A 23,819-nucleotide genomic window follows, 5' to 3' on the forward strand; every position below is an offset into this window, starting at 1 on the left:
CCCTAAATTTAAAACACTTGAGCTATTCCTAGAAGGAATGCTTAAAACAATAACCTAAGCAAAATTGTCATGTAGTATGACAAGAAGTCCTAGCAAATATAGTGAAGAAAATGTTAATATTCCTAGGTTCTTTTAAATGCGACCTGCAAGATTGCCTATAAAATGAACTAGTATGATTCGGATGATTTTATTAAATTGTTTTCCCAGTCTCTACACGTTGCAAAACTATTTACTATACCATAAGATATAGAATGAAAGTAGGCCCTGTCTGTAGTAAACAACCTTTACCTCCAAGCTTGTAACGTGGATGAAACATGACAAAACACGCTTTCAGTTTTTTTGTTACAGTAAAGTATAATTATTATCGAAATGTGAACGTGAGGCCAACAGCCGGCTGGTCTGTCTGGGCCTTTGAAGGGCTGTGACACCACAGATAATTATTAGTGTATAATTGAGCACCCACGTACAATAATGGGGTAAATAGTTACGAAATATATTCATACTTACCCCATTATTGCACGTGGGTGCTCAATTATGTTCTTTCATGTCCTTCCAGTCAAAATACTAACAACAATACGACCTACCCCAGAGTTTTGCGTTATTTTGGATGCGAGTGTCGAAATACAATTTTAATATTTGATTGCTATTACTAGGTTTGAAACGGAATTGTAGCGGTTTTATCCGTATTTAGTTTAACTATATTACTAGTGAACCATTTATTTGATTAATCGTTTGTCTTCGAAATAGGCCTACTTCTTATAAGCTACAGCTCATCGTCTTCTTGTATAAGCAGTAAGGACAGAAGGAGCAGAAATAAAGGATGCCGGTGTCGAAATACAGTTTTAATATCGTATTGCTGTTTGTTTTTCACTGGGTCTGAAACGGAATTGTATTGGTTTTATCCGTATTTAGTTTAAGTACATTACCAGTGAACCATTTATTTTGTTTATGCCGGGCGTTGTTACACATTTATGCATGAAAAAAATGCTGCTAATTAACAAAACTATGGACTTAACTTCATAAAATTTACATGAAATATGATATATCAGTTGTCTTTTTCCTTTTGACATTGCAGTTATATGCAGCACACACAACAGGCATGTTTTTTCTTCGTTTTTTTTGGCCTCTTACCTCCGTTATACAACATTGTAAGCAGACGAATTTTTACAAAGATGGGCGCTTAGCTCAGATCTGCCGTGTATCGCGGTGGCACCGCAAAGAGCGCTGTACAGGACAACATGACCACTCAATAGTCTTCTCTTTCTAACTCGTTGTTGTAAACACAGCGGACATTTTGCAGTCTGGTCGTTCAGCCACCAACAGCTGCTGTAACTCAGCAAAAATGAATCGCTACCCCAGCGCTGTCCCGGCTGAACGCAGCCAATGTCACAAATTGAATCAGTAGCATCCGCCATTAAAGGGAGTGTTTGCGGCGGGAAATTCAAGAACAGTACCACAATACATTAATGTAGCCTGGTGATATTTATTTGTCTATGATAGACACTGTTTTAAATATCTTTTACAAAGGATGAGTCGTGATGAAATAAACATGAATGGCAGAGGAGGGCTATATTTATTAAAGTGTTATAATGATTCATCTAGAAAATAAATTAAATCTAGAAAATAAATTAAATCAGCCATATACACTCGGGATAAGTATGTGAAATATTGAATAGTGGCAATGTCAACATTAATTTTCAGTATTACTAGTATTGTTTTAAGGACATAATAATGGATATTTACTGTAATATTTAAAATAACCTATATTTCAGTCCTTTCATGCAAAGGAAGAGGAAGGTATATGTGGCTTAGAAAATATTTAGTGGTGAAATATGAGATCATAAAAATCCTGGAAACTGATTTAAAATATAATGAGAATAAATTTTATCACAAAACAATCTATTCATTGTGTAGTTGATGACCACCAAGTTAGAGATCAGTACAGACTTTTTAATACAATTGGTAGCGGTAATAGTAGGCCTAGGAGTAGGGGAAATAGTAGGCCTCGTAGTAGTGGTAATAGTAGGCCTAGTATTAGTGCTAATAATAGACCTAGTAATAGTGGTAATAATAGGCCTAGTAGCAATGGTAATAGGAGGCCTAGTTTTGGTAGTATTAGTAGGCCTAGTAGTAGTGGTAATAGTAGGCCTAGTAGTAGTAGTAATAATAGACCTAGTAGTAGTGGTAATAATAGGCCTAGTAGTAGTGGTAATAGTAGGTGTAGTAGTACCGGTAGTGGTAGTAGTAGGTCTAGGTCTCGTGGCAATAAGAAGCCTACTAGTAGTGGCAATAGTAGACCTAGTAGTAGTGGTAATATTAGGCCTAGTTTTGTGGTAATAGTAGGCCTAGTATTAGTGGTAGTAGTAGGTCTAGTTTTTGTGGTAATAGTAGGCCTAGTAGTAGTGGTAATAATAGGCCTAATAGTAGTGGTAATAGTAGACATAGTAGTAGTGAGACCTAGTTAGTAGTAGTGGTAATAATAGACCTAGTAGTAGTGAGACCTAGTTAGTAGTAGTGGTAATAATAGACCTAGTAGTAGTGAGCCCTAGTTAGTAGTAGTGGTAATAATAGACCTAGTAGTAGTGAGACCTAGTTAGTAGTAATGGTAATAATAGACCTAGTAGTAGTGAGACCTAGTTAGTAGTAGTGGTAATAATAGACCTAGTAGTAGTGAGACCTAGTTAGTAGTATTGGTAATAATAGACCTAGTTAGTAGTAGTGGTAATAATAGACCTAGTAGTAGTGAGACCTAGTTAGTAGTAGTGGTCATAGTAGTAGACCTAATAGTAGTGGTAATAATAGGTCTAGCTAGACCATCAGCTATATTTTCACTAATTTCTTTGCATTTAATACAACCAAAAACTAGAAGTACATACTGTACAAAACGAAAATTACATTATTAATTCATTTATTGTGGAACAAAACTGTTTTAGACAGATATAGTCTGAGGATGTTCTTATGCACTCTGCTATTATAATCCACTGTAATGTAATGGCACCTAACCCTTACATACATTGTTGAAATCAACCTTATAAACCTGATTAATGTGTTTCTGGAAAAACTTTATCCAAGAAATATTCCGACATTCTGTAAACACATTCAAATGAGGAACTGCATTTGGAACATTCTTCGAAATATTAAGATATGCATGCTTTCCTGGGCATCCTACAAAAGTAGCTATGTTCGAACAATTATTTGCGACGCAGTATTTTACCATTTTCTTATTATTTCCCTTCAAGTGTACTTATATTTATTCGTACTCCTCAATAAGCATCAACTGCTTGCACTCCTGGCGAAGCATCAACTCCCTTTAATGGCGGCCGAACAGCGGTTCAATTTTGTACGCAAAACTAGCGCCGTTGGTATCTCTAGTTATATATTACAAACTCTTTTCTGCTTCTTTTATCGTTTATCGTCGCTCCAACGTGTACTTACCCTTAGGGTACGTACCAACGTGCACAGAATGTATTCTGTGCTCGTTGATACGTACAAGTTGGAGGGACGATAAACGATAAAAGAAGCAGCGATGCTATATCAGAGAGAATTGAAGCACAGTCTACTATATACAGTCGCGAAGCTCAATATGTAGTAAAAATGCAAACAGGGGTAGTTGCCCACCACTAGGATCGCTACTATCGCCTCATCATCGCAGATCTCTCTCCTAGCAGCCGACAAAATATGTTACACTTTCGTTGTCGTGTTCTTTTGGAAAAATTAACACCTTCCTTCCATTATTGAAATATTAAATACATAAAGTTAATTTATTATTTTAATGAAGTATATTAAATTCGATCATAGACTCGAATATACCTGCAAGAAATAAGTTAATATAATTTTTGTTTGTGAAAAACGAACTGAAATTTACTATAATAGCTACACTCATTCAAGATTATAGCGATAATTAACTATGAATTGAAACCAATAAATATTAATTTGCACTTCTCTTTACAACAATAATAATGGAAATATGAATTAATGGAGTAACTTACGTGTACCGGTACTTGTAGTACGTAGTTAACAAAATGGGATGAGGTTAAGCAATAATAATCACACCAGAATTGGAAATAAAACGTGATCAATACATTTTATTGTAACCGACTTTTTCTACGTCTCTAGTTAAAGCAACAAATAAAAATAACAACAAAATTAACAGCTATAATTAAAAACATATCCTTCGAAGAAAAAATTAGGCCTAAGCAACAATAATCCCACCAGAATTGAAAATAAAACGTGATCAGTAAAGTTCATTAAAACAAACTTAATTTTTCTACGTCTTTAGTAAAATAACATAAAAATAATAACAAAATTAATAGCTACAATTAAAAATATATCCTCTGAAAAAAAAGTAGGCCTAACCTTTATTTCTCTGGAAATTTATAGCAGCCTAAGTGACAGAACTTTGACCGGTATCTAATGTCCTTTTGGTTGGACTGAAACATTTCATTGTGAAATTTAAGGATATAATGTATTCTAACAGCCACAAAGAACTTCAAATTAACAGTTTTGTTTCTGCACAGCATTCTTGTGGAAACCCAGGAACCTTTCTGAATCTTTCGGAAATCGGAAAAAGGATAACTCTGGACTCTTTCTCTTACTGTTGCTACAATTTATAGCACTACAAACGTCTCCTCCTTGTCCCATATTATTATTCCAATTATTATATTTCAGCCATTAACATTTTCATTAAAACCAATAACGAACATTTCACAAGCATCAAAGTGAAATACGCAACGAGCTAGCACTCGATAGAAATACGACACAGTCCAAAGTCGACCATGGACAGTCTATTGTTTCTAGTTGCTAACCGCTTGGAGCGCTTTATCACGAGATTTGCAAAAATACACCTCAAGCTTCGCGACTGAATATAGTAGACTGTGATTGAAGCATGCATTGTCATTGAGGTGTGCATATTGGAGTAACGATAAAAGCGACGAAAAAGATAAGTTCCATTTTCTTCGCTCTTGTCGTTCATATAACCTCTGATTAAGATAATATTGATCTGTATAATGACCGGTGGTTATCAATATATCCGAATATTAATATATTTATTATTATTTCGGCATATTAAATTAATTGTTGTAGATAGTGGCAAATTGATCAGTTGTGTATTTATTCGTGATACATTATGTGATCACAATAACCAATCACAGCACAACGAATTTATACTACCCTTGGGATGAGAAACGGGTTCAATTTTGTACGTATTTAAGTTATATTAAACGTGAACCTAGCAGCTGATATTTCCTATATATCTTCTTTCATTAAGTGGGTGTGTAGAATATCTTCTACTGATAAATCAAAATGTTCGCTTCCTGCGTCCTCGTCGCTCCGATATGAACACTTGATTCTTTGATAATACCAAAGCGTCGCTAAGTCATTTCTTTTATCGTTTATCGTTGCTCCAACGTGTACCTACCCTAAAGGCTGTGGTTTATACAGTCACGAAGTTTGAATTGATGAGGGTACTAGGAACAATAGACTGTGCAGGTACTATTTCGCATTGTCTGTGATGAGGTGATAGTAGCGATCCTATTGGTTAGCAAATATCTATGGATGCATATTTACTTCGGATTGAGCTCGTGACTCAGGATAACATAGAGGGTTTGGAATTGAAGGGGCGTATTTTGCGGGCTACCGGGGCTACCGGCGGTAGCCCAAGGAAATTACAAAAGAAAAAGTTTATAATTTAACATAATGTAATAATTTTGTATTATTAGTTTTACCATAGTAATTAAAATTAAAGTAATTGTTAGATATATTTTGTGTAATAATAGGGTCAGCGGTAGCCCAAACCCTTTAACCAGTATACGCCACTGGGGTTACATCAGCTTCTTGTCTATGCGGATGACGTGAATATGTTAGGAGAAAATCCACAAACGATTAGGGAAAACAAGGAAATTCTATTTGAAGCAAGTAAAGCGATAGGGTTGGAAGTAAATCCCGAAAAGACTAAGTATATGATTATGTCTCGTGACCAGAATATTGTACGAAATGGAAATATAAAAATTGGAGATTTATCCTTCGAAGAAGTGGAAAAATTCAAATATCTTGGAGCAACAGTAACAAATATAAATGACACTCAGGAGGAAATTAAACGCAGAATAAATATGGTAAATGCCTGTTATTATTCGGTTGAGAAGCTTTTGTCATCTAGTCTGCTGTCAAAAAATCTGAAAGTTAGAATTTATAAAACAGTTATATTACCGGTTGTTCTATATGGTTGTGAAGCTTGGACTCTCACTTTGAGAGAGGAACAGAGATTAAGGGTGTCTGAGAAAATATTTGGGGCTAAAACGGATGAAGTTACAGGAGAATGGAGAAAGTTACACAATGCAGAGCTGCACGCATTGTATTCTTCACCTGACATAATTAGGAACATTAAATCCAGACGCTTGAGATGGGCAGGGCATGTAGCACGTATGGGCGAATCCAGAAATGCATATAGAGTATTAGTTGGGAGGCCAGCGGGAAAAAGACCTTTGGGGCGGCCGAGACGTAGATGGGAAGATAATATTAAAATGGATTTGAGGGAGGTGGGATATGATGATAGAGACTGGATTAATCTTGCTCAGGATAGGGATCAATGGCGGGCTTATGTGAGGGCGGCAATGAACCTCCGGGTTCTTTAAAAGCCAATAAGTAAGTAAGTAAGTAAGTATTGAGCTCGTGACTGTATATACTAGACTGTGGTTATATGGAGCATACACGAGGCATTTTTTTTTCCGTAGCTTTTATCTCCGTATACACAATGTTTGTAAGCAGACGAATTTTTATGATAGGCGCACACTGCACATGGAAAGCAGACGAAATTATACAACAGGCCCTCCGCTTATTATAAATGACTGTCATATTTCGTCGAGGCACCACCCAGAGCGCCATATACTCTTTCTAGCGCGTTGTTCTAGTCGCATGCGTTGTAGAAAATGAATAAATTCTTTTCAAGTTGGGCAGTTATAGGAGCGGGAAAGAACATCCACGGAAAGGCTGTGAAATATAGAAGTGATGGATGGCAATATATTTACCATACTTATCTGCTTGAAATTGTGATATGAGTACTATACCATTTTCTCTTATGTGTGGTACGCAGAAAGTGTTGTTGATGAGTGTATTTAATAATTGTGGAAAATGAATGAAACAAAAATGTCCAATAGTTTTAAAAGCTACGTAGGATTTGATGACCATGATTCACAAGTAAGGAAGGAAATTCACTTCATTTAGTGTAGGGCTGGGTCAGTTTCATGATTTAATATTTGTGACAGGTTGTGTATATGTTATTAATGTAATTGGCTTGACAGAACTCTGAGATAGAAAGAACGTTGGGTTCGGAGGATAATAGGCTGTTGTTAAATTTAACCTGCAACTCGTACAACAGGTTATGTAGCTACAGAAAGAATGTTGGGTTCGGAGGATAATAGGCTGTTGTTAAATTTAACCTGTAACTCGTACAACAGGTTATGTAGCTACTGAAAGTAGGTTAAGACCATTTCAGCGTATGTACGTATGAAGAGTACACGGGAAAAACGATCAAGGCCCATCAAAAATCGAAATTGAGTTAATAATGCCATATTATAGTGGAAAGGGAGTACTATCATGTGGTCTCGCAAGTTTTCTGTTAAAACGATCATGATCCTCGAAAGTGAGCGTTGAAGTTTTCATGTACTTCAGAAGAACGATCAAGCTCCAGTCTGTTCTGCGGAAGAACGTTCGAGATCCATTTTTCTACTCTGCTTGTCCTATTTTTTGCCGTATAATGCTGCAGCTTTGTGTTGCTGGCTTCCCAGCAATTTGTGTAAAATGACTTAAACCATAATTTTATTATTTTTCTATTGTTAAGTAAGAATGCAATGATTATTTTTCTCAATAAAGTAAACAAGGTCTTATTTGCAGCTTGTTTCATGGACATTCTTTCAGGCTTGTGTTAGTTGTTTGTGATGTTGCCCTAAAATTAAGTCATAAGTGAAATGGAGGTATCAGAAGTAGCAGAGAATACAGAATGTGAATACAAAGACAATAATTTTTTTGACGTAAGTTACTTCTATCTCATCGAAAAGAATACAGACCATGAGTCAAATTACAGGAGACGCTTGTTTAAAGTGTTCAGGATTGAATGTTCTCAGAATATCTTACTTGTGGAAAGGAGTAGATTAATGAGGAAATGAAATCTAATGGTTTTCTATGCTACAAAGAATGCTCACCTGACAGGGCTTATCATTGTAAATACTATGAGGTCATACAAGACATATCCATTGATTTTTGTGAATTAGTACGGTATGAGTTTTGGATATTATAGAAGTGACGCATGTATTTTCGATAAATTTAGAGCCATATATCTCAACTTGAATTAGAAATAAACAACGATAAAGATGCAACTCAGATACACAATTTGAATACACAAAAACCATAGCTCACGACGACTCAAAATGAACTACGCAAGAGGAAAAGAGATACTTTGTATGAGGTAAAGTGTTCTGAATGTTTGGATACGTTTGAAATCCAGAAAATCTATGATTAAGGAAGTAATTTGTATGGATTACCAGAAGAATCTTCAGATTCCTAAAATTTCAACATGTGAAGCATATTACCGCAGGCAACTATACTTTTTTCATACTAAATCCCTACACTTTCTACTGGGAAATCTGTATTTTGTACATATGATGAAATGGTTTCGAACAACGCCTGATGAAGTATGCTTAATGTTGTGGTATTTCTGTTTTTAAATTCTGCCTGATTCTGTGCGTGAATTCAATATGTTCTGTGAATCCTGTTGACAGAATAACAAATTTTATTGTGATCCGATTTTTCCATTTCTTAGTGCATATAATGAAGAAATGTTTTTGTCTGTTGGTAACATTTCCAAGAAGAGGCCATTCCGGTACCTCATGTGCAATAATAATATGAAATTTATAAACCAGAAGATAAATTGTGAGTTTCTTGATGACTAGTGACATGAGATTGCTAATCCTAGGAAGAAACCTGAACCATTTTTCATAACTGACTGCAAGATAGAAGAAGTATTCCATTTCTTATGCATGTAACGAAGAAATTTTATTGTCTGTTGGCAACATTTCCAAGAAGAGGCCATTCGTACCTCGAATGCAATAATAATATCCAATTTATAAACTAGAAGATAAGATGTGAGTTTCCTGATGACTAGTGACATGAGGTTGCTAATCCTAGGGAGAAACCTGAACCATTCTTCATAATTGATTGCAAGATAGAAGAAGTATTTTATGGATGGGGAGAATTTCTGAATAGCTACTGCAGAAAGAAAGCCCTTTCGTCTAGAGGTCCATTGCAGTTTACCATATAAAATAGGACACTAAAATGGTGTTCCTGATATTCATCCAGCGGATGATACGAAATCTATATAGTGAGTTTCTATTTTTTTTGTCAAAAATATTTTATCTTTAATTTTATTTATCCTATTTTATTTCAAATACTATTAAGCAATCAAATTAGTCTTTAACAGTTATTTTGTAACTTTATTTTAATTATATTTCAGACCACTGAAAACAAAATCATAAGAAAAACCATGCAAAAGAGTTGAAAATTCTCAACAGCTTTACATGATGACATTAGATTTCAAAACGGAAAAATATAATGACTTCCAAATAATGAAACAATTGAGCAGTACCGCAGTACAAGACCAATGAAAGGAAAAGAAAAATTATTTCGGAATATGTATTATATGTCGTTCTTGTGTTAAATTCTATCGTACCTGGTTAACATGTTTCGTTCTGTTATGGACCTTCTTTAGAACTGGTTGTTGCTGGTCTTGGCGCCTTTTGTTTTGTTTCCTGTGGGAGTGTGCTTGTGTAGTGTAATGTGGAGTCAAAGAGTATAGATGTATAGAAAAATTATATTTTTAAATTGCACATCAGATGGCCAAAAACAAATTAACTGTTTGAATTAGAATTGTGTTTCACTACAATGCACGCTGTATCCCATTTAGGGCCCATCTCGAAGTTTTTCTATTTGGACCTTGATCGTTCTTATTTTGGAAGTTTACACATTGTCTGTTTATATTGCATTTTCCATTGTTGCCATCCAAATTTGGAACAAAATGTCATTGTTTAATTAATGAGAAATCATCGTTCTATAGATTCCACTAACTTATGTCAATTTCTATTAAATATAGGCTACACATAACTAAGTATTAAGTGCTTAAAATTTAAAATTCATTTTTCTCGAAACTTTATAAAATGGATCTTCATCACTATTCCCATGTACCCTTCATATGTTTATAACGTTGCGATAGAATATAAATCATAATAGCATTTATTTTGCATATGCTAGCGTACATGGACTTATTGGTATCCACAATTTAACGTCTGTTCATTTTTTTGGGGAGGGGTCTTCTAAATAGTGATCTGTAATGTGTCTTACATAGCTGCAAACTTTCTCTTTATATTGAAGCAACACGACACGAAGCAAGTTGTATAAATAGATTAGCATGTATTTTGTAAACAGAAAAAGAGAGTCTTTTCTCTGGACCAAAAATACTTTGCTTCTTCGATCTTGCTATGCACCACACATGGGACTGACGTCTGATTTGTGTTACGATATTTCAAAATGATATGAAACTGAGAGATGGTATAACTTTACAAATATAGGTACACATGCTATATCAGAAAAATAAACAAGGGAGTTTTCGTAAGGTTAAGGTTGAAGATTAATGACAGGTTAGGTTTGATTTGTTTAGGCTTTTGGTATGCTTTGCATAGGCCTATTTGGTAAGTAGGTACACAAACCTTTACCCTGGACCGAAGGAAGGAGTGGTTTCTCTCGTACTGCAACATAATGGTTGTAAGATTACCACTAGGTTATGTGATTTCGTGTAAAAGTGTCTGAGAAAATCATCAGTCAGTTATATAAGAAAGCAAGGTATTTAGGGCGTGTTGGGTGGCTCTATAGCTTTCGCAGTGGTCATGTTGTGTCTGTAGAATGGTGTGCTACAATTCTGAGGTTATTTTCTATTATTGAAATACGTTTTTCTCTCCAGTGTGTTGTATCGTAGCGGAATCGAAGATTCACATAGTAACTAAACAGTGGTAGAATTAGATTAGCATGTATTTCGAAAACAAAAGGGATTATTTTCCCTGAATCAAAAATACAGTGCAAATAGAGTAAATTTCAATATCCCTTATAATGAAAAAGTACAACATTGCTATTCGTGTGATTGTCTTATTGGTAAGCTTGTTACTAATGTATGAAATATCCAGAAGTCACATGCCTCTCCTGCTATGCTGCAGATTGACAGTGGAGATTTAAAGTTATTTAAATAGACTTTTTTTTTTTTTTTTTTTTTTTTTTTTTTTTTTTTTTTTTTTTTTTTTTTTTTTTGCGTTTCTAATTATTTCTCATAAGATTAAAGGTGCATCAATGTGCATAACATTTAATTATTTATTGCAGTCACTGAACACTAGTGGAGAAGACTCCTTCTCGGAACTGAATCCAAGATTATTGCCAGGTATGTACAATTTGTATTTCCAATTGATTTATAAAATTGAACCGCAATTTCTCTTAGGAATTTTCAGGGATAATGATGTTCGATTCCTGGCAAATCATGTCAGGCATATGATGTACAAAGCAACTAAGTAAGTAGATTTGGCTATTTTTTTCGAGTGGATCTATACTAATGTTTTCCATTTCATTGTGCTGCATTACATTTATATCATTGGTTCTCAATAATTGTAGACAGTCTGAAAGATTACTTACTTATAATATATTAGAGCTTTAGAGCTTGTTGTACCTACCCATTTACTGTTCATTCATAAGTCTAATAATAATTAATTGCTCTGAGTAAGTCTTTGCAATCCATCCAACAAATTAACTCGTAAATATTGAGATGTTTTCTTTGTAAATAGTTCAAATATTTTATATTTCATGTCCGAATTTGGAATGAATTTATTTCTCCCTTCGGTATATGTTTGTTTGATGGACCCATGCCAATTTAATTATTTTTAAACATATTTTTATCTCTGTAATAGCCTATAATACAATAGATAATATAAAATATTATATGTTGTTGTTTTCTAATGCCAGGCATTTGACAATAGATCCATGTTGAATCTTTCGTACACTACTTTTAACACTTGAATATAAATAATTAATTAATTATTGACAGTAGAGTCATTTGACCTCTTGCACTCCAATATTTTTCAAAGATATTATCATGGCCAGCCACTGAAGCACAGATTTTGAGGTGTTCCGAATCCATTTCTTGGTTTCAGTTGCACAATGGGCAGTTAGGGGACTGATATATTCCAATTCTATGCAGGTGTTTGGCCAAACAATCATGGCCTGTTGGCAATCTAAATGCAGCTACAGACGATTTTCGTGGTAAATCGGGAATTAACTGTGGATTATGATGCAGAGAGTTCCATTTTTTCCCTTGAGATTGTGTTATCAAATTTTGTTTGTTGAATCTAAATATGTAGATTTAATAAATATTTTCACAGAGTAATACGTAGATTTAGTAACAGGTCTGTAAGTATAGTCGGAGGCACCGATTTTGGCAGATGACCTCGATGACATTTCCAGTAGGCGAGCCAATATTGTTTCTGTAAGCTGCGAGAATGAGATGCGATAACATTCTGAGTCGTTCATATTTTCATAACAGCAGCTCATATCAATTATCCTTATTATGAAACACACCACGGTACAGTCCTACTCAAAGAATACCGTTAATAAATGTAAATGACTTCCGTTCGCAATGATTTTACAATACGTCTCCTACATTTTCTAAATTAAATTAATTCTTAATTAAAAGGAAAATTCTACCCTTACCAGATCAATATACAAGATTTGTCCAGTAATAATCTAGGGATCGTCTACTGGTGGTGCGACAATTGAAGTTAATAAAATTACGATTCTTCTTAATAATCAAAATATAATTTGGTTAATTGGGTAAAATTGCATGCTGCGGAAGTTAGATTTATATAAGAGTATAATAAATAGGATTGTAATGGATATTACATGGGCAATAATTTCTTCACACCCACATTGTGAATAGAACAGAGAAGAAAGCATTTTAAAATATTCGAAATCATACAAAATATCGGAGAAACCAATTTTCCCTGCAAAAATTGCACCAATTAAAAAATATAATTACCATTCACAATAAATACTGTATTTTATGGATTCTAAAATGTTGTTTATTAATCTAGAGGTATTGGCTGATGACTATACTAAATTCCAGCACAACATTCATTCAGAATATGTAGAAATTACACTTTGGATTTTACTAAATGTATAGGCCTACTATCAAAAGGTGTTACATACCCCCTTAAATATTGTACATGTGTTACCTGTGCGATATCCGATGTTTAATTTTTTTAAATATAATTCATAGTACTGAAACTGCCATGTTGAATTCGCACAAATTGTATTATTCGTAATTTTCGTCTCGAAAACCCCTAAGATATCTAATTTAATTTTTCACCCATTTTTGTCCCACTTTAGGGACAAAGTCGGACTAAATAATACCTTATTCGTATTCTGTGATCGCAAAGATCCCCATATATCGACTTTCATCGAGATCGGATGACATGAGATTTCTCACTCCCTTCTGCCTTTTCATTAGTACCTTAGGATATGGTATTTAAAAAATCTAAGAATGTTTAACCAGTATTGTAGAGAGTAACCTTCACTTTAAATTTTACGTCTCTAGTTAAACATAGTTTAGTGAATTTTTAAAATCGTCGACTTCTTTCTCTCTCTTCTCTGCTCGGAAGTAAAAAAAAAAAAAAAAAAAAAACATTATTTCAAGGGACTAGCCTACATGAAGTTGAATTTTTTTACTTTTCTTATACATTTTAGAAACAATTCTGAGAGATGAGATGAATAGTCTAACCCAATTTTATGAGTGAATCTTTGTATTAAATTTAAAGGCTGCACGTCTGCTGGTTAAACAAAATAAATCGGTATAATTATTTTGATCATTACTGCCTCCCATTTTCCATCCCTTAATGTTCGTATTTCGTAAAACTCAGTCTTATCTATTGACTAAGGATTAACATATTTCCATATACATATATATTTCCATATATATATAACAGATTATATTTCCATTTCGTACAATATTCTGGTCACGAGACATAATCATATACTTTGTCTTTTCGGTATTTACCACCAAACCTATCGCTTTATTTGCTTCAAGTAAAATTTCCGTGTTTTCCCTAATCGTTTGTGGAGTTTTTCCTAACATATCCACGTCATCCACATAGACAAAAAGCTGATGTAACCCGTTCAATTCCAAACCCTCTCTGTTATCCTGAACTTTCCTAATGGCATATTCTAGAGCGAAGTTAAAAAGTAAAGATGATAGTGCATCTCCTTGCTTTAGCCCGCAGTGAATTGGAAAAGCATCAGATAGAAACTGGCCTATACGGACTCTGCTTTAAGTTTCATTGAGACACATTTTAATTAATCGAACAAGTTTCTTGGGAATACCAAAGACACGTATAGACTACTGTAATATTTGTTTCGTTTTTGGAGGTGACTGTCCAGAGGGCACAAATACTCGGGCGTGCATGTTTACTCTTATGTCCTACCCATTCCACTGCGACAGAGATAACAACCGATCTTGCAAGCGCTGAGAACTCGCTCTCCAGATTGCATTAAGAAAATCCATCTGCCAAAATCCCTGGCGCGACCTATAGCAGTGCTGCCCTTCTTTGCTAAAGCATCTGCATTCTCGTTTCCCAGGATTCCACAATGGGATGGTATCCATTGGAATACAATTCTTTTATTGAGTGATATTAATTGAGAGAGCATTTTAGTTGTTTCTGCTGTTTGAGATGAAGGTGTGTGTTTAGAGACTATTGATAAAATAGCTGCTTTGGAGTCTGACAATATAACTGCATTCTTAAATTTATTCATGTGGCATAGAAGATTCCTGAGACTTTCACTTATTGCAATGATTTCTCCATCAAAACTTGTTCCATATCCAAGAGATCTATAAAGTGAGAAGAGACAGCACGTAACACCTGCACCGGCACCTTGTTGTCTGGAGATCAAGGATCCGTCGGTGTATAAATGAAGCCAGTTTTGTGGAGGGTATCTAATATTAATTGTCTCTAAAGACAATTGTTTCATTATTTCAGTGTTTACTTCTGATTTCAGTATTTCTTCTGTTAAATTTAGATTATATTCTATATTTAATAGAGTTAAAGGGTTTGGTTTAATTTGTAAGTTTTCTTTTAAATTCGGGATGTTGATTTTCTGTTTTAATTCTTGAACAATGGATATGAAACTTTTTCGAGTTTTCAGTCTACAGAGAGGACTATGAATGCCAATTGTTTCCTGGTAATCTGATAAGTTTTTCATATTGGGTCAGTCCTTTTTCTTCTATTGTCATTTTGATGCTGTTAATATTAGTGAGGAATCTCATAGAATCTATTGGAGTTGTTTTGATTGCACCAGTAATGAGTCTGAGAGCTTGGTTTTGAACATATTGTATTTCGTTTATGAAAGGTGAAGTAATTAAAATTTCTCCGCAGTATGTATAAACATTTTGTATGTAGTGTTCAAAGTATTCCTAGAGCATCCTCATTTCTTTCCTGCTAGTCTTTTTAGAAGGGAGAATCTTTTACGAGCTTTTTCAGAAATGTATTTCAAATGGTTGCTCCATGTTAACTTACTGTCGAAAATAAGTCCAAGATATTTGGATTCATAAGTCCTAGGAAGGTGTTGGCCATTGTATTGGATATTGAATTCTCTTTCTTTTTTACCAAGTGAAAATATTTGGTAGTTACTTTTGCTTAAATTGAGTGTCATCAAATTTGATGTATTCCATTCATGTAGTTGATTTAGGGCTTTAAGAGCAGAATTTTGAATTTTGTCTCTATGTCTGTAAGATCCGGAAGTCCAGAAAACTATATCATCTGCAAATAGTGCTGTTTTCATGTTTGATTCCTCTAATAGGGAGGGTAAGTCATTTATATAAATATTGAATAAAGTTGTGCTGAGAACAGCACCCTGAGGTAGACCTCGATATGTTCGTCTGTAACTAGAAAGCAAGTTATTGAATTTAGTGGCAATGAATCTTTGACTAAGGAATTCTGTTATCCATCTGAACATATTGCTGAAGATATCTAATTTCTGGTGTTTTAGTAATAGGCCTAATTTATTTCTCCAAACAGAGTCATATGCTAACTGAAAGTCAATAAATATTGCCAGGGTATCTTCTTTCTTGTTAAAACTGTCTTTTATTTCTTGGCCGAGGCATATGACTTGTTCATTGGTAGAGTGTAGTTGTGTAGTTTCCCTTTTTTGTGAATTGGTAAAATGATTGCTTTTTTCCAAGCTGCAGGAATTGAGGTGTTCCATGATAAGTCAAGAAGAAAATGGAATCTGAGCTCTCCTAGTTATTGCAGCAATAACTACAAGAAAGGAAATAATTTCTATTTCAAAGCTACCTTTTAACAATTCTAAATAATAAATATAATTCCATCTTCCAAAATTTAATATTCACGAAATAGCTATTAAAATGGATAAAAGTACAGACTTGGCTTTTTCCCCCAGATGTTTAAAAAATTCGGAATGAATGTTGTCGGGGCCAGGAGATTTCTTGGTTTTTAAATTTTGTATAGCTATAGTTAATTCTTGGGAAGTAAAATTTTGATGAAATATTTCAGGTTTTGTACTAGTAATATTGTTTTTATTATGTTTATGTAATTCTCTTTTGATAAATTTGTCATTTTTTTTATATTGGGATGTAATCTGTGAGAGTTTGAGTAGTAGATGTAGATTCATTTTCCGGGCTGAGAGGCCGTGGTCTATTAGTTGGTTTTATACCAGACGTTTTGTCTGCAACTGCGGCAGACATCTTCAGTGGAGTGGTATCCGAGGTCGCAAGACTCTTCTCGGCGTACCTGAGGCAACTGATCCTGTATCTGGTTGTGCGGGCGTATTTATAGTGCGGCTCGCGGGCCGAGGCCTGTTGTCGCTGCGGTCCGCGCCGCTTTGTTCGCTGCTCCCGTTCTGGGTTCCGTCCTTTTGTTGTAGTGGCTTCTTATCTGTTCTGTTTAGGACCGGGTACCAACACTTGTTTAGCTTTACGCCTTCTTCCTTGCGATTAAAGTTGTTGTTATGTTTATGTATTTCGATCGCTTCTCTATGTAGACGGGGGAAGAAGTGCGTCGTCGTGCTCAAGATGTCTGTGTCCTTGAATCTTATGTTGTGATCGCCCTCTTGATAGGCATGTGCTGCCACTGCCGATTTGTCGATCTGTCCTAGGCGGCAATTCCTATTATGTTCTGTCAGTCTCGTCCTGACGCTCCGCTGTGTAGTACCGATGTAGACCTTCCCACACGAACACGGAATCCTGTAAACTCCGGCGGACAGCAGCTTATCTCGTTTGTCCTTGGATGACCTCAGCATGTTCCGGATTTGCTTGGTCGGCAGGAAGGTTGTTTCCACTTCATGACGCTTCAGCACCCTGCTGATACGGTCCGTCACATTCCTTAAGTAGGGTAGGAAGACCGTGCCCTTCTTAGTCGCTCGTTCCTGTGACCGCATCGACGGTGTTACTCTGGGGTGCATGGCTCTCTTTATCTCCGGCCTTGAGTAGCCATTGGCCATGAGTGCTGTCGATACATGGCTCAGCTCCCGTTGGATGTGTCGTGGCTCGGCTACCCGCCTGGCCCTGTTGATCAGGGTTTTCATCATGGCCTGTTTCTGGCCGGGATGATGATTCGAGGTCTTATGCAGATATCTGTCTGTGTGGGTCGGCTTCCTGTAGACGTCATGACCTAGGGTGCCATCTGTCCTCCTTTGTACCATAACGTCCAGGAAGGGTAACCTGCCGTCCTTTTCCGTTTCCATAGTGAATTGTACTTGCGTATGGCAGCTATTCAACTGACTCAGGAAATCCATCAATGATCATTCACCATGGGGCCAGATTACGAACGTATCATCGACGTATCTAAACCAGCATGAAGGCTTAAGTGTCGCGGCTTCGAGGATCGACTCTTCAAGAAACTCCATATAGAAGTTGGCTATCATCGGACTTAGCGGGCTCCCCATAGCTACACCATCCAGCTGTTCATAGAATTCATAATTCCATTGGAAATAAGTTGTGGTCAGAACCTGGTGAAACAGGTCCACTACATCTTGCAGGTAGAACTTGTGTAGCAGCTCCAGTGTGTCCTTGACTGGTACTTTAGTAAACAATGACAATAGTAGTTTTCAGTGAAATGTCAATTTTCCTACATCATTTCCCTATTTTCCAAAATCCATCTGTCGTCAGTTTTGAGAAATAATGGCTTTTAGAATAAAACAAAACACACACTACAATAAACAATATTACATGAAGGCCATGACCTGCAGGATTGCTGACATATTTAGAGTTCAGATGGCATATAAAAAATAATTTACAGGTCTGATTCTCTGGTAAAGCTGTGTATTGCATATTACGAACTACAAAACTTAAGAATATTTGATGAGATTATTACCATTAAAAATTAAATATTATTATAGTTAATACAATTATGTGAGTATACCTATTTGCCACTAATTACACACATTAATGCTATATTGATGATATGAAAGTGAAATCTTTTGAGATTTTATATAGGCTTAAGTATACGCAGAGAAAGAATATTTTAAATTAGATCTTCATTTCTTTAATTTACTGAGTAACAGCTATATATAATGTTACTGAAAACTATAAAATTTACGTAATGTAACAATCAATCTTCCTCAACTTGGTGAGGTTGCCAAAGACAAAGAATGTTAAACAGTAACATTTAAAATGACATTAAAAATGTTTTACAAGAAATTGTTTACAAGAAACTAAAATTTGCAGTAGATAATATTTCACATAATAAAAATTTATAAAAAATACAGATAAAAAAAACATAGTGAGAAAATTCAACTGTAAATTTGAATTGAAATACAAATGTCACCGTAAAATCTGCAGAGAACCCTTCAAAGCTATAATAGAAATTTCCTTAATTGTTGTTGTTGGGACTCCAAATTTATGACAGAATGACACAAATTGGTTTGTTATGGTCCCTCTAGCGCCCACCATTAATCCGATGACTTCTGTATCCCTGAGTTTATAGGATGTTTTGTAATAAGGGATAGTGGGTTCATAAATTCTCCTTTTCTCTAGATTAACCTCAGGTTGATTCTGATGCGTCTCGAATCTGATGTTTTGATCCGGAATATAACCTTTTCTCTTCAGGTTTAAATGTTATAGTATCAATACACCGATGACTTCCAGTATCCGCTATTCCATGGACTTCTTCATAGGTAGTGTAGCTGTTGGACTTAAGGCATGTTGCGATTACAGACCTGATTTTGTGATGTCTGCTGTTACGAAGAGTTTTGCCAAGTGGGCATGAATCCAAGACATGAGCCAAAGTTTCAACCTCACTGTGGCATTGCCTACAGTGGTTATTGTCTTGAGTTCTGCCTGGAATAGCGCGTACAAGAGGAACATTACCCTTCATCTTTAGCGCAACTCTCCACTCGGAGCTAGAAAGCCTGTATGATGCCTAACCCAGCTGTTTGCGGGAGTGAAGTCTTGATATAAGCTGACTCCTTTGCCTTTCTGTGGCAGTTGACACCATTTATTAAATTCTTCAAAGCGCAAAATTTTTCTGAGTTTCCTTGAATCAATGAGATCTCTTTTGTTCTTAATGGTGTCTGGGGAGATCAAATTGTTATCCAAAGGTAACTTGCCGAGGTTAGTTTTCAGTTCACTCTCTAAATCTCTTGTGATGGCAATATACTGATTATCCGATCTCATCAAAAGTTGATAACTGTTAATTTGTTGAAGGACTGCCTCCCATGTAGTTCGAAATAGACCAAGGCCTTTATATTTACTGTCAGAGTAAATCATTGAATCTGGAGTATCTGTAGGTAAGCATAGTATTTCTTTCAGTGTTGTTTTAATTATTTTATCTGCAATTTTTATTTGAATTTTTTCGAGAGGAACTGAGAAAAAGTGGTACATTAATATCGGACAGATGGAAGGGTTGAGGTTTTTAAATTTCTGATCTGGATGTAACCGAGGTGAAGAAGAAAGTAGATTCAATTTATTTTTTAATTTTGAAATAATTTTTTGAGAGTCAAATATCATCACATTGACAAAATTGAGACTCAACTACTTGATACACTCTTGTTCTGAAATGCATTTAATTTGGAGGCCTTTTAGAATTTCGAGGTTAAGTCCGGACAATTTACCATGTTCAGTAGTGATGGCTACGGATTTCTCTAAGTTAATATCCAATCCGATTTCTTCAAATCTTTGAAGAGCCATTTTTTGTCAATTCGATAGCCGAATTTCGGTCTTTCCTGGTTGTAACGGTGTCGTCAGCAAACCCTAGGACTGTTAATGGAGTTAATCCATTAACTAAGTTATACCCATAAGCATTTGCTATCTCTGTTTCACTTAGTTCTTGTAGAATATGGTCAGTGGATACATTGTATAGCGTTGGTGATAATGGTGAACCCTGTAACACACCTTTAGAAATTTTTATAGGTCGGTTTTTGAGTGGTTTATGTGTACCTGAGTCATGTTATTTTCCTGTAAGGAGAGTATTAACTCTTAGTTTTTCCGGGGCTGCAGTAGATGATAAAGATTTTCGCAAATGTGCATGACCGATGTTATCGAAAGCCTTTTTTATACCCAAGAACACTATTGTGGCATTTTCTTTTTTTACTTTGGCTGACTGTAATATTGAACTAAGAAGAGAAGTATTTATTAAACATCCTGGTGATCTGGTAAAACCTCTTTGATGCTCTGAGAAGGATATGTATGATCTCAATTTAAAATCTAGTACTAGTTCAATAACATGCCTTAAAACAGAGTAGATTGTTATGGGATGCCAATTAGACAGATCTGTTTCATCACTGTTCTTATATAAAATTATTATTCGAGCCCTTTTAAATGAACTAGGTACTAAGGAAGTTCGAAGCATTCTTGTTGCAATATTAGAGATAATGTGTAATGCCAAATCGTCTTTAATAGCTCTCATAAGAACTTTGTCAGGACCAGGGGCTGTGTCAATGGCCATTTTCTTCACAGCATCTATGATATCCTGTTTAGTTATACAGTCCTCGAATGTTTCACTTAGTTCTAATTGTTGGGCGTCTGTAAGTTTAGACTCGTATATTTCACGTGTACAATCATTTGGAGTTGAAAAGACAGCTCTGAAATGTGCATCGACGTCCTCTATGTTGCATTTACAAGCTATCGAGTCATCATTTAAGACTTTACGTATAGCCATCCTTCATTGATTGTAGTGTAGGAACTGAATTTCTTCGTACTTATACTTATTTTTTCGTTTTTCCTTGTCCCTTTTAGATGCTTGCTGGGGATTCGAATGTTTCTGATAAGATCTCTGTATCTTAGCATTTCTTTTAGCTTTCCTAGCTTCAAAATACTTGGTTGCGGGGTGCTTCAGACCGGGCAGGAGGTAGATAGATTCGGATAAGAACTTTGCAAAGTTTTCTACTTACTTACTTACTGGCTTTTAAGGAACCCGAAGGTTCATTGCCGCCCTCACATAAGCCTGCCATTGGTCCCTATCCTGAGCAAGATTAATCCATTCTCTATCATCATATCCCACCTCCCTCAAATCCATTTTAATATTATCTTCCCATCTACGTCTCGGTCTTCCTAAAGGTCTTTTTCCCTCCGGCCTCCCAACTAACACTATATGCATTTCTGGATTCGCCCATACGTGCTACATGTCCTGCCCATTTCAAACGTCTGAATTTAATGTTCCTAATTATGTCAGGTGAAGAATACAATGCATGCAGTTCTGTGTTGGGTAACTTTCTCCATTCTCCTGTAACTTCATCCCTCTTAGCCCCAAACATTTTTCTAAGCACTTTATTCTCAAACACCCTTAACCTATGTCCTCTCTCAAAGTGAGAGTCCAAATTTCACAACCATAAAGAACAACTGGTAATATAACTGTTTTAAAAATTCTAACTTTCAGATTTTTTGACAGCAGGCAGTATCAAAATCATCATCACTTAAATCTTGAAGAAAGTGTTTATTCCAAAAATTTAGGCCTTCTTTGTATGTATCTAAGGGACTATGCGTTTGATTATGAAGATAAGTATTTTGTGAAGCATTGTTGTCATCCGTTCAGTGTGAATCGGAAGCTGATGGATTTCCCTGTACTAATGTTAGTTGTGTGGACAGCTGTCAGTCTGCAAGATTCTGTCTGTGAGCACTGTTACTGCCGGAACTATATTAGGATTTTGATCAGCATTGTTATTTATCATTTTACAAGTTGAAAGATGTACGTACCTTACATCATTTTCAGTATAAAAATTACATATACATTAAGCATATAGAGTAACTCATGGAAACAATGACCGATCGCTATGGAAAATAAACAATCATGGCAGTTGAATATTAAAAATATAGTTGAACATAATTAATTATAAATGTATCCTCTTGTTATATTAAAAACTATTGCCACAATATCTTCTGGATAAGCACTTAACAATCCACCACTCCACTGTACAAAAATTAATCAAACAGCACTCTAAATTTGATTTCTAATGGACTCCACTCGCTTATGTTTACGGTATAAAACTGTAAGATTACATTAAAAGATATATCTTCTCAAATATATTGCACAGATAAAATTACTAACATTCCCTTATGTCCAGTACTGTCCAATACACGTTAATATTTCCACATTTGCACTGAACTAAGTGAGATTCACTTAAAAATGGTAAAATTCGGGATCACGTTATTCAAGACCATCTGTTCCTTCTGAATTCTGCAACAATATAGTAGGCTATTCTTTTGTTCATAGGATAATTACTTCCATCGCTGTCTGTAAATTGTACATAATCATTTTATAATTCTTCACTTTAACCTACACCATATAAAACATCCATTTCTGTAAATGGCAGGTCTTTCACTGCAAACCTAGCATTCTCCAGTCTTTCCTATTTTCTGCCTTACTTTTAGTCTCTGCATACGATCCATATATAGGCTATCTTAATGTCGTCTAACAAATGTTATATGTTCTTCTGCCACAAACTCTTCTTCCGTTCACTATTCCTTCCAGTGCATCCTTCAGTAGGCAGTTTCTTCTCAGCCATTGACCTAACCAATTCCTTTTTCTCTTCCTGATCAGCTTCAGCATCATTCTTTCTTCACCCACTCTTTCCAACACAGCTTCATTTCTTATTCTGTCTGTCCATTTCATATGTTCCATCCTTCTCCATCTCCACATTTAAAATGCTTCTAGTCTCTTCTCTTCACTTCCTTGTAATGTCCATGTCTCTGCCCCATACAGTGCCACACTCCACCCAAAACACTTCACTAGTCTCTTCCTTAGTTCTTTTTCCAGAGGCCCGCAGAAGATGCTTCTTTTTCTATTAAAAGCTTCCTTTGCCATTGCTATCCTCCTTTTGACTTCCTGACAGCAGCTCATGTTATTTCTTAGAGTACACCCGAATATTTGAAGCTGTCCACTTGCTCTACTCCCTCATTTGATATCGCACATTTTCCTTCTTTATTTTTCTTTCTGTGACCATAGTATATTATTTCTATTATTGTATTTGTATTCCTGGTGTTGTGGAAGAGAAGGCCTGATGGCCTTAACTACACCAGAATAAATAAATAAATAAATAGTCTCTGTCCTGTTTGCATTTATTTTCATCCCATACTGTTCACAGTTGTCATTTACCTCCACTAGCATGATATCATATCATATATCTTATGTAGACTACAATAAAATCCCTCGTATCCGGCACCCAAATAACCAGCAATAGGGATATCTTGAACTAGTACCAACAGATAGCGCATGTGTACTTTGAGGGATGCGCTTTGC

The 23,819-nt window shown here is 35.5% G+C and overlaps 1 protein-coding gene across 7 annotated transcripts in view; it reads left to right on the forward strand.

Annotated features, from left to right (window-relative positions):
• The first annotated feature begins 6,952 nt into the window (after nt 1-6,952).
• Nucleotides 6,953-23,819, forward strand: part of LOC138704972 (myotubularin-related protein 10-B) — a 240,583-nt gene continuing 223,716 nt past the window's right edge. For 5 of the 7 annotated variants that reach the window (XM_069833461.1, XM_069833457.1, XM_069833460.1 and 2 more), the window contains exons 1-2: nt 6,953-7,191; nt 11,413-11,470. Coding sequence is in view for 3 of the 7 variants with exons in the window: in XM_069833457.1 (XP_069689558.1) it covers nt 7,126-7,191; nt 11,413-11,470 (124 nt within the window). In the remaining 4 variants the exon portion in view is untranslated. The remainder of the gene's footprint in view (nt 7,192-11,412; nt 11,471-23,819) is intronic. The other 2 variants (XM_069833464.1, XM_069833463.1) reach the window with 2 other exon arrangements.

The sequence above is a fragment of the Periplaneta americana genome, chromosome 8, assembly GCF_040183065.1.
Source record: "Periplaneta americana isolate PAMFEO1 chromosome 8, P.americana_PAMFEO1_priV1, whole genome shotgun sequence".
In the NCBI taxonomy this organism is placed as follows: Eukaryota; Metazoa; Arthropoda; class Insecta; order Blattodea; family Blattidae; genus Periplaneta; species Periplaneta americana.